The sequence below is a fragment of the Argopecten irradians genome, chromosome 4 (genome assembly GCF_041381155.1).
Source record: "Argopecten irradians isolate NY chromosome 4, Ai_NY, whole genome shotgun sequence".
In the NCBI taxonomy this organism is placed as follows: Eukaryota; Metazoa; Mollusca; class Bivalvia; order Pectinida; family Pectinidae; genus Argopecten; species Argopecten irradians.
In genome coordinates this window covers 38,490,581-38,503,621 of record NC_091137.1, presented here as the reverse complement: position 1 = coordinate 38,503,621, position 13,041 = coordinate 38,490,581, and the positions used below count along the sequence as shown (strand labels likewise).

The following is a 13,041-nucleotide window of genomic DNA, read 5'->3' as shown; positions in this document are numbered from 1 at the left end:
AGTGAAACACATTTAAACAGCATATACGAAACCATCGACACAAAATACAAGTAATGTATTTATTTAACATATTTAAATTTCAGCGCAATAAATTAAGGTTAAATTTGTTTGTAACCCTTGATATACGAAATATCTTTCGGGCTTCACGACAGAATCTATTTCTGGTGATGACATATTCAGTTTAAATAAATATGACGAATCATACTATTTAAAAGGTTTAAGTAATAATTAAAACTGTTAATTTATTTGTGCTAGAATCTCTTTAGAAAATCGTGATCTATCAATATGGCTGAATCAAGTACGAAACATTAAACTAAAGGTTTACACAACTTTTGAATGTTTTCTTGATATTTATGATTCGTATCGTTTAACAAACACGTTGACCTTTAAAGGTATCATAGGCAGCTAATTTTAATCTTAAAAATTCAATAATCAATATTTCTGTTTCGGTCTATGTGAAATCATAAAAAACCAACCTCAGTTGAAAATAATATTGACATGAAACCAACATTTCAATATATGAGTTTAAAACTAGAATTTTACTTTTGCAGATAAACGCTATCGATAAGGATTTTCAAAATACGCTGTTGAAGAGATAAAAAAAATAGTACGCATCAAAAATGACCCTTTACATCTTAATTTTGCCTGATATGTCACAAGTGTATATCAATTCTGACGTATCACGTTTAATTTATTTATGCAGGTGTGTTTCCATCTACACATACGTAAGGCATGAAAAGAGCAGTAATTTTGTGTTGTCACATATGTAAAAACAATTTTATTTGAGACACAGAACAAGCACACTTCACCTAGTCACATTATTCTTACAAACGGGCGAACCAGTCGTCCCACTCCTTTAATGCTAAGCAATAAGAAGGAGCAGTAACTACCACTTATATAGCCTATCCTTGGTCTCGGACATGGGGACAGAAACCAGAGTCTTCCTCACAGGGGCAAGGGTTCAACGCATGCCCAAAACTGAGGCGTAGCCGATGATTTTATAGGCGACACGCTGATAGGCTCAACATAGTGGTCATACTGATAAGACCCTAAACGGGAAGTGTTAGATCTTTTGTTGGAGCGAATCGTAATGTAGCGGAATTACAAGTCTAATCTTATTAACATTGATAATTACTGGACGAACGCCTAGAGCCATAGCGTTAGAGCCCATATAACTTTAAAACATACCACAAGTGTGAAATAAAAGATCATATCCAACAACTTTATGTATCCTTTACTTATTTGATGAAATCGTACACGTGTTTAATTATTTGACATTGATCTCCTTCCTGACTGCGTTGAGTGAATAGACATGTGTATAATGATATATATATTTCATATATTTCGGTTGTAATTTTTAATGAGAGTAATGATAATTATTCGTTTTTTCTTCTGATTTTGTTTTTCAGGATGGCAAACACTGTAAGGGCACAACAAAACATAATGTTATTTGTAAGTAATTTCCCATCCTCATTACTCCAGGGGTTCCGATCACTTTCGATCTCTACACCCCTGGACTACTTCATATTGAAATTGAAGGCAGCTCAGCGGAAACATTTTGACCAATCACAGGCTACGAGCAAAGATTTCCTTTGAAAGACTACAGAGACAGACGCCTAACATCAAAGCCACACAGTCAACCACAGTGTACCGTTTATACGACTCTTTTGATGTACATCAAATGACTAACTTACCTGTTCTATTCTGTTTGCCTCCAGTTTTACTATGAGATAGTCCAGGGGTGTAGAGATCGTAAGTGATCGGAACCCCTGGAATATCGAGGATGTTAATGTCCATACATCATTGTGTCTTTATTTTTGAACATATATTTTGAAAATGATACCAAATAAAACAAAAACTATTTATATGCCCTCCTACTTCATAGCTTTGGTCAATGTCAAATGGTAGAGATTGTGGTATGTCGGAACATCACATAACCCTTGAAAAATCGCAGCGGAGTTCGTTTGAACTGACTATTTAAATCGGTTTGGTTTGCTTTAATTTACATCTTATCTACAGTCAGGGTCATGAAGGTAATAAAAAGTTTTGATGAAAATGACTTAACCGTGTCTTATTAATATGTAGTTAAGGATATACACCTTTGAGAAGTCAAAATGTTCTTGTATTAAAACTTTTTCCTTTTATTATAGATTTCTATAAAGGGTTAAATGTGGCGAAATAGGCTGAAAATGGTGCATTTTGTAGCTCAAAATTAAGGATTTGTTGTTTATTTTGAGAAAAAAATATTAGTTTTTTAATATTGCTTATGTCTTTATACGTTGGGTAATGTTATTTAATATCTATTAATGCACCACTGAAATCATGATTCGTATACATTTGATAATGTATACTTTCTACCAAATAAGCTGGATGGGCTAGATCAGGCTATTGTACGAAATACTTGTGAATCTATAATTATTCTTGACTTGCAGTTATTCTGGAGGGCTGAGCTTGCGCTCCTGGAGTTGCTCTGTTATGCAGAGGCCAGAACCAATTCATCTTAGAAGCGAAAATGGTGGTGTACAATAACGCCCTGATGACCGTTACTGGTGTCAGAGAAATACACAGTCCTATTTACTTTTGCACAAACCGATGGCATCCTTCGTTCTTCGATGTCAATGTAAGGATTCATCCTCTTGAAATTTAATATGTTGCAGTAGCAAACTATTTACAATCTAGAAGTATCTCTCAAAAAACTATCTAGAACTTTTTGCTTGTTTTTATATACATTGTTCTTCCTCGTAACCATTTTTTGTTTGTCTGGTTGTTACTTAATTTTCATAAATTTATTAACAGATAATAATGGCATTATTTATCTTATATTGTTGAAACAAATGTTATGCTATCTACGTTTGTACAGAAAATTTTAACCATACAGAATTTAATGTGAATAACTATTTAGACCGACCAGTATACTAAATATATCCATACTGAATGCAATTACCGTTAGAGTAGACTGGACTCTCTTCAAATAACTATAGAATGAATCACTCTGCGCAAGAAATTCTCAGTTTATGTTAGGTTATGATGAGTTATATTTCCCCTTAGTCCTTTTAAGGGACACTACCATCTACGCTGCTGCTCAAACCCCGCCTTGTATAGTCGTCCAGGAGTATATTCGGTCTTGTTGGTATATGTGACGGATACGTACCTTCTCGAAACAATCAGTGTTTACATTAATTAACATCAAGCTGAATTCTATAGTAGGCCTAAAGAGTGATGCCTCAGAACCGTACGTCACGTTCCCACGCATATGTCATAACATCACTGTTAATGAAGTACGTCATGTGTAGGCTCCCACTTTTACAACTAAGCAGATCCATACTATTATCCACCACTACGGCGCTACTATTCCACAAGAACAGGCTCTACTATTGCGCCAGAAGGCTCTACTATTCCACCAATAGGCTCTTCTATTCCACTAGTAGGCTCTGCTATTCAATTAGTCGGCTCTACTATTCCACCACTAGGCTCTACTATTACAATAGTAGGATCTACTATTCAATTAGTATGCTCTACAATTCCACTAGTAGGCTCTACTATTTCACTAGTCGGCTCTACTATTCCACCAATAGGCTATGCTATTACAATAGTAGGCTCTACTATCCAATTAGTATGCTCTACTATTCCACTAGTAGGCTCTACTTATTTTCACTAGTCGGCTCTACTATTACAATAGTAGGCTCTACTAATTTCACCAATAGGCTATACTATAACAATAGTAGGCTCTACTATCAATTAGTATGCTCTACTATTCCACTAGTCGGCTCTACTATTCCACCAATAGGCGATACTATAACAATAGTAGGCTCTACTATCCAATTAGTATGCTCTACTATTTCACTAGTCGGCTTTACTAATTCACCAATAGGCTCTACTATTACAATAGTAGGCTCTACTATCCAATTAGTATGCCCTACTATTCCACCACTAGGCTCTACTATTACAATAGTAGGCTCTACTATTCAATTAGTATGCTCTACTATTCCAATAGTAAGCTCTACTATTTCACTAGTCGGCTTTACTAATCCACCAATAGGCTCTACTATTACAATAGTAGGCTCTACTATTCAATTAGTATGCTCTACTATTCCACCAATAGGCTCTACTATTTCATTAGTCGGCTATACCATTACAATAGTAGGCTCTACTATTCAATTAGTAGGCTCTACTAATCCACAAATAGGCTCTACTATTCCACCAATAACCTTTTCTATTCCACTAGTATGGCTCTGCTATTCCACAAATAGGTTTCTACTATTTCACAAATAGGTTCTACTATTCACCTAGTAGGCTCTACTATTCCACCAATAGGCTCTACAATTCCACCAATAGGCTTTTTCTATTCCACTAGTACGCTCTGCTATTCCACAAATAGGCTCTACTATTCCACTAGTAGGCTCTACTATTCCAGCAATAGGCTCTACTATTCCACTAGTACGCTCTACTATTCCACTAGTAGGCTCTACTATTCCACTATTAGGCTCTGCTATTCCACAAATAGGCTCTACTATTCCACTAGTAGGCTCTACTACTCCACAAATAGGCTCTACTATTCAGAAGTAGCTCTACTATTCCACAATAGGCTCTACTATTACACTAGTAGGCTCTACTTTTCCACCAATATACTCTATTATTATACCTTTGCTTCCTTTTCACTATAGAAAGAGTAGAGAATAGAAATGCTATTCAAATCCAATTGTAATGTAGTCGTTTTCCCCGGGTAAATAGTCACATATCGAACTATTTACCTGAAAAAATGAAGCTATTTACCTGCATTCAAATTTTCGCGCGGACTTTTGCTAAATCATGAATTCGATTGGATATCGCATTGGGAGTACTTCATTCGGAACCTCTCTGACTGTATCTCACACTTCAAACGAAAAAACACAAACGCTTAGGTGATCTAGATTTGACGCTGCAGACTACAACTTGTTTACATGGTCTCCAGATTCATCAACCTAGACGAGGAATTTCTCTCGAAAAATTGTTGACCAATAGGGACATGTGGAAATACACAGCAAGTTGTTAAAACAGTCAGTTAATATTTTAAAGGACTTCGTACGAGAAAAATCACTGGGCACTATCGATGATATGGAATGTGGAACGTTATAGCATTATTGTCCCCCTTGACACAACTATTTCCCCCGGCTTTGCCCTCGGGAAATAGTTTATGTCTCGGGGGACAATAAAAGTGCTATTTCCCTCATACCCATTCAATAACTGTATACTATTCCACCTGTATGCTCTACTATTCCACTGGTAGTCCCTACTATTCCACCAATGAGCTCTACCGTTCTACCAATATACTCTACTATTCCACTGGAAAGCTCTACTATTCCACCAATAGGCTCTACTATTCCACAATTGGATTTACTATTCCATTAGTAGGCTGTACCATTCACCAATAGGCTCCACCCAACCACACTGGACCAATTACTGATGTCACTGTCTAGTAGTCCTACTTTCTCCAGAGATGTAGATTATAAATTAAGTTAAAATCCGTCTAGGACTAAAAGTGTCCTTTTGAACAACTCCCCATATTTATGTCGACATGGTCTACTGAAAATAGACTTTTTTCCTCCTCATTAATCTTAATATCAGTATTGTGTGATGCTGGTATACAAATGCGTGACAAATGCTGTGTGTTGTGTGCTCCATTTGTCTAATTTTTGATAAAAGATAAAATCACAACAAAATATGTGTTTATGGTATTCAGGCGTAATACGTGTTCATTGAATTCAAATAATGCAATGGACATTATCACGCTGTATGAGAGGGATGAAATAATGTGTATAAGTGGTAAAATGTATTGTTATAGCGAAGTGATTATAATACTTAAACGACAAACACAAATATATATGTATAGAAAAAATATCGGGAACGAAAACAAGTGTCTGTAATAACGGGCTGTCGTAATTTAATTGGTATTGTAAAAGAAGCGGGTCGTTTGTACATAGTGCTAAATATGGTCACTGTTCCTCAGTTGATGGAACATGCTTCTTGTCTCAGTGGGTAGAGTCGTACGTATTTTGCACATCGGAGACCAGAGTTCGATTCCTGGTCGTACATGTAGCACTCGATAGGAATCATGTGTAATTTCTATATTCTTCTACAGTATAATTATCTCGCAGTGAGAAGTGTTCCATACTTTGTTAGTTTTTTGCTGAGCAATGCCATTAGAAGGAGGGCTAAATATTTTTAATTGCTTATTTATTTGTTGATTTATTTTGTGTTAACGGCTGTTAAACATGCATTTATGTCGTCAAGAGACAATGACTGTAAAATGGTTTCTGATGGGATTTGTAGAATGACTGCGATCGTTTCTAACTTCAAGAAATATTCAAGGTAATGTTATATATCCATACTTCGAAACAACTCTAAGCTAATTCAGTTTATGTATTTATAATATTTACAATGCATCATGATGGCAATTTTACATTGCAAAACAGATCTGATTCTCATTTCATTACTAGTATGATGTATATGCCGTGGCTATCACATATCCTAAGAAATTTGTAAACGGTAATGTATGACGTCATTTTTCAAAGACTGTATGACGTCTTTGTGGAATGTTGTGAAATGGGAATCTCTACCTAATTGGGTGAAAATAAGAGTGAGTAATTAAACATGATTTCCAATGTTCTTGAAAACAACATTTTAATGGCAAGATGCATAGGTTCAGAGCAAAATCCTTAAAATAACATAAGGTATTTTGATATTAATTCAAGCAATTTAGGTTACTACGATAGATAGGGCGGTGATATTGGATATCTAAAATGCTGCATTGATTTATTGCTATATTTTTTACATCTTATTTGAGGTTATTATATATGTGTTCAGGATGCAATTAACGGTTACTATTTAAGTGTAAGTAATGTAAATTTTTACAAATTCTTAATTTTCAAAACGTTGCATACACCATCTGCATTTAAGCTTTGTTCAATTTATAGATTAAAAATGCAAATATTAAAGTGTAATGATGTGCTATTTCTCTAGTTGTTGAAAACAAAATGTGATGCAACACAAATAATATTCACACTGATTTATTGTTCAATTGAAAGTACAATGTCTGAAGAAGGAGGCCTATGGCTACATTGTTTGTGTGTTTCATTTTTTTTATTTCTTTTTTTATAACAGGTTGTCACATACATATACGCGCATTTATTTTGGTAGTACGCTGTTCTGTGTATGCTATTTACGAAAAGTTATAATCGTAAGAACATGTTCAGGATACTATCTTTGCGTTCCTAACTCGGAAGGAAATGCTGACTGGAATGTTGATTAGGTTAATTAACAGCTTGAGTCACTGTTAGGGTGATGGCCTCCCATGAAGGCCGTTTGTTGTGTGTGCAAAGTGCGTGCGTGGTTTGGGAGCATGCATTTTGTTATGATATTGTCTTTTCATATTTCAAACACAGCTCATGAAATATCAGATTTAATGTTACGTGTTTTTAAAGAATGTTGTATTTTTTGTCTGTATTCTGTATTCTGTATTCTGTATTCAATTTAATGGGACTGGAACTTTGTCTTTAAACCGAATTTGAAATTGTTTTAAAAGCACAGTCAAGCGTATACACGGTACATTTTTGTATACGCACTCGTCAAATTAACTACATGTTTACATAAGATCCATAGAGTGGTGCTATTTGGCCTTTGAATTTGTAGACTTCATACATATGTATATGTATGAATCTACATGTATTCAGGAATGCAGATGTAGTGTAGTTGATGCTAGTTTGATTTGTTAATTTGACTGTGTCAGGGTTAACTTACGATGACTTTAGAGTGTTTCATCTAAAGTTGATTAAAGATGTTAGAATAATTAAGAGTTAAGTCTATAATAACCTGCGTTATTTATCGATCGAATGTTCAACATAAGGTTTAATCCAATGTTAATTAATGCTATGTAACATTAACAGTGTAACTTACAGGAAGGCTTGTTATATTTTGTATCTCATCAATACGTTAAATATTTAAATTCGTACTGAAATAACAAACTTTCACAATGCTATGGAAAAACAGCAACACATACTGGGAAGTTATCTCTTGTTATATTGACTCAACCAACTTATCAATTAGTTAAGATATCAATACCAAAAAGTAAAAAAAAAAATTTAATTTTTACATCCTTTTCTCTGTGGTACTATATTTTAACTATTAATCACTACCCTCGGAGAAGATTCACAACAGTCTTACCCTCGGCAAGCCTGGGATTAGACAATCGTGAATCTCCTCCAAGGGTAGTTATTTCTCTGTCGGAAAGTAAAAACATTTTTATTGACATATTTTTTTCTCTATGGTACTATATTTCAACTCTAAATTATTTTGATTTCATACATTGCACATGAAGGTAGTTTGATGCAAGGGTTCGACAATTTAGTTTTCATGAAAAGTTACCATGTGACAATTCTTAAAAAAAGTTTTAACACAAAAATACTGTTGGCAACAAGATGTTCATTTTCCACATAAACAAAACATGTTTGCTATCAAAACATTAAACAAAAAACTTGAAAATCAATCTTCGGACCAGTGACTTCGTTGAGCAGTGGACTTACCGATAGGTGGGTTTCCGATAGTATTAATCCATTTTAAATATCGACTAAACATTTATAACGCACCAGGAGAGCTCGATACAAGTTAAACGATAATGAAGGACGCACCTGTTAATACAACGATATCTATTAATGTAAAGCATATATGCTCTTTCAAATCGTTTCTAATATATTACTTTTCCAAAGTTGTAACCAATGTTATGGAAATAAAATAATGTTTGGGAGGAGATATGTTGGGTTCTTAATCATAATAGTGAGATAAGTTTAAATAAGCAGTCAACGTCACAGAAGCGCTGTCAGTTGTAAAGCTATTCACATATGAATTCTAAAACACATGCATGTGTACACCTATCAACGACAACAGACGATTCTATGTATACAAAGGTTGCAATTACTCATAACTAAGTAAATATATCATTAAAACCATCTATACAACAATCCCCTGTTCTTACATATGTTTTTTAAATAATGTTTTGAAATAGTAACTAGACCACGTTTTGTCTCTTGTCCGGATCAATGCCGAAATTATTATTGATGGCCTTTGTCCTTTTGAAGTCTACTAGTTCAGAGTAGTAGCTACGAAGTAAATATTGTGACACGTAGATTCCTGAAGGATGACATCAGTTCTCACATCACATGGATAGTGATAATAACGTGACACATTGATACGACAGAACCTGGTGATTGATATAGAGATGTTGCCAGTCTCGACAGAGAGGAGACACTCGCGTAGGCAGCTTTAGGTATTTACAGGACGAGCGACGAGAAGTGCGTGCGCGACGGATCGAGAGAGCGTTGGTGTGTGATGTGTGGGAGGGTGAGCGTGGCGTTGTTATACATACTTGAGGAGCTTTTAGTTTGCGAGTTGATATTGGAATGTGACGATGAGCATGACACATATGAAGAGAGGAACGTGTGAGGTAGGTGAATTATTGTATGATTGAGTACAGAAGAGGTGGTTTTATGTAATTAATTTTGTAGTATGAAGTATTTTTTTTGTAAATATAATTGGTGATGTCTAGATAGATGTTGAATTTGTCAAGTAATATGTTTAATAATTAATTTGTGGTAATTTTGATTGAATTAATGATGATTGGCCTTCCGGAAATTTGATTGTTTTGTACCAGATTTTTAAGGTTACATAGTTTTGTTTTATATTGCTTTGTGGGTATCATTTAGTATATACTAGTATACTTCGTTAACCAAAATCCCTAAAGCAAATGTGGATTTTGAATAGGCAAATACCAAAATAAACAATATAGCATGAAATGTTAGAAATATTCTAAAAACATAATAATTATGTTAAAATGATAGCAAAACATCTAAAATTGCACTTGCAATATGTTTTTGGCCTTTGAAACGAAAAAAAAAGTGAATTTTTCAATTTCTGTTCATTTCCCACCCCGTTATAAAACGCGTGTTAATCCATGATTTCCGGTGTATTACTCACAAAATAGTTGACTTTGTTTTTTTGTCGAATATGAACAGATTATTTGGATTTAGATATTTTTTTTAGAAAGAGACATCTAAATATGCCAGAATATGTAGAAAACGTGTCATACATACAATGTTTAATTTCTTTAGATTGGGTGTTCTTGGCCACGTTCTTTCGCAAATTCCCCATTTTGACAGTGTTCTTTGCTTAGCTGTCGTAAACAAATCAACACGTGAAATTAATTTTAATTTTGTTGAAAATATTCGCCATTAGTTTGTCCTCAGTACAAAATTCAGCCAATGCTTACCATTTTAATTTTTACAGCCAGGAATTTTTGTTGAAAATATTCGCCATTAGTTTGTCCTCATACAAAATTCAGCCATTGCTTACTATTTTAATATTTACAGCCAAAAATCCCGTGTTTTTGTTCGAGCGCTGGCCCGATTTCCCGAAACAAACTTTAAGTCAAAAACTGAATTAAATCACAAATTTTCATTTTGAGTTTACATAAGAAAAAAAAAGTTTTGACTTAAGTACATTGTATACACTTTTGTTTCGAGAAATCGGGGCCAGGTCAGGGGAGTCTAGTATTGTACGATTATATAGTGTAAACAAAATAAAATCACCATTGTTCTAATTTTGTGAATTATTTTTGCATGGTTATCGCCTATAAATATTGTGACCTCCATTTAACCATTCGTAGATACTTTGATAGTTACCATAGAGGTAAAATAGCTACTACATTGTAACAATTTCCCGTCAGCTTCTCGGGGGCTTCGCCCCCCATACCCCCTACCGGGGCTTCGCCCCTGGACCCTGAGAAGGGGGCTGTCGCCACCTGCACCCCTTAGCATGCAGGTCTTTCAAAACCTAGCTACGCCCCTGTGAATTGAGTTTTTTTGCGTGCGATTAATTTTCCTTTATTTCCCATACAGTTCAAAATAGCAAACAGAGAATCATCGCGACAATGTTTCAAACACAAGTACAGTAGAACCATATGTGTATACGTCGTTAAATAAAACCGCCATAAAAAGTCATTAAACATGGAGAGGTGAACTTTAATTTACTCACTTGAACTTTGTTCAACATTAACATAGAAATTAAACTTGCTAATACCATATAGCCGTTATATACTCCAGTCAAACATTTCGCAATTTATAGCTAAAAATGAGAAAATAAAAAAATGACAATTGTGAATTTTCGCGATATGCCTTAAAAAAGACGTGAACTTTAATGAACTCACTTGAACTTTGTTCAACATAAAATAAGAATTAAACAGATGATTTTATTTACTAATATCGTATTGCCGGTTATATACGCGAGTCTTACATTTCACGTTTTTAGCTTTAAATGCGAAAATAAAAAAGTAACGATTGAAAATTTTCGCGATATTGCTAAAAGGGTATATATAAATCAACCAATATTTAATACCTCGCGAATGGAATTTTCGCGATCACAGCAATGTCCCGCGAAATCGGGAAAACATCATCCCCGCGAAAATAACCGGCAATACGGTATATTGGTGTCATATCATAAAATTTAAACGATCTGAATGCATTTTGTGTGTCATATTATGATTTTAAAAGAGGTCTCATTAGATTAGTCTAAGTATTGATAATTTGTTGGCAGCCTTACGTTATAAAAAGATTGTTGATTTCGAGTTAATGTAGTTATAACAATTCCGCAGGGTTTTGTCAATTATTATACATTTATAGGTACATTATCAACAACAGACGACGAACGGGATATGATAATGTTTCTAATGAATATTTTTTCCCTATCACACAAACACACAAATTACCCTACCTGTGGGTTTTTTGCGATACCGTACACGGAGCTGTTTTATCAATTTGCATTTCTAAATGTTACAAATAAAAGAAAAAAATAACACATTACAAATTTTGTCTTTGTTCCATTATCAAACTGATAATGCTTGTGACACAAAACATTAGATTTATCTTTGGTACTGATTAAACACAATGCTATTGTTTGAGATGTAAGGAACCGTATTACATAGTGGACACACGAACACAAAACAACTTTAAATGCATTAGGTGTAAGACGCAAAACGAAAACATAAAAGAAACACGCAGGCTAGTTATGATGTATAGCTACCAAATAGACAAGACAAACACCATGGGATTCCTTTTAAGATCTATTAAAGTTTTTCATTGTCACGCCATTATATTTACCTTAACACTTCAGTTATTATCAATAATCCTCTATACTTATTTAACCCGCACCAACGCGACAAAATACTACGATATCATTAAGCTTTATCATATTTTAGCCATAACTCTTTATACATTCGAAATAAATTTTCCATCGACATCATTTATCGATAACCTTCATCTTAACTTTTTTAATTTTTAATAACAATTTTAATTTGATTTTATTGCTGAACATGTTACCGCTAGCGCTGTAATACATTGTATGTTAGTATATGGTAGTGTATAGCCGATTAACATTGTATTTTAGTGAACAGATAAAAGAAAATTTCAAGGATCCAAAACTACTAGGTCTTTTAATAAACACTTTTGTTGTGAGTTATGTTCACAAGTGAAATCTAAATATCAATTACAAATTAAAGAGATATCCTCTGTATATACTAATCATCGATGCTATGTGCAGTTTTTTTTCTATACACAAACATTTGGACCTCTCTCAGCGCAGCTACATGTGTATTCTCTTAATCTTTTACATTTTGCCACGTCCGACTCCCCACACACACTCCTAATGATAACATATCGTATCTGCATTATTAATCCAATTCCATGCAGCCCTAGACTCACTGGTGTAGTAATCTGCTAACAAAACACAAAAAACAACACAAATAGATATGAGTCCTTGTTTTACCTGACACACCATGCATATGTTTAGTCCTGCGTAGCGAAAAGATGACATCGTAGTTTAATCAACACAGTTTGGTTTATGACACTTATAAAAAAATCCTTTAAATGTCTTATATACATTGAAGGTAAACTGAAAAGCTATTGAAAAACACTGTAATTTTGTTATCTTTTCATTTTTTATAGGGAAAATAAATATTCA

The 13,041-nt window shown here is 34.2% G+C and overlaps 1 protein-coding gene across 1 annotated transcript in view; it reads left to right on the top strand.

Annotated features, from left to right (window-relative positions):
- Nucleotides 1-524: 524 nt before the first annotated feature.
- Nucleotides 525-13,041, top strand: part of LOC138321581 (uncharacterized) — a 100,048-nt gene continuing 87,531 nt past the window's right edge. The window contains exons 1-2 of the mRNA XM_069265352.1: nt 525-1,452; nt 2,433-2,620. Of these exons, the coding sequence (XP_069121453.1) occupies nt 2,513-2,620 (108 nt within the window). The 5' untranslated portion in view covers nt 525-1,452; nt 2,433-2,512. The remainder of the gene's footprint in view (nt 1,453-2,432; nt 2,621-13,041) is intronic.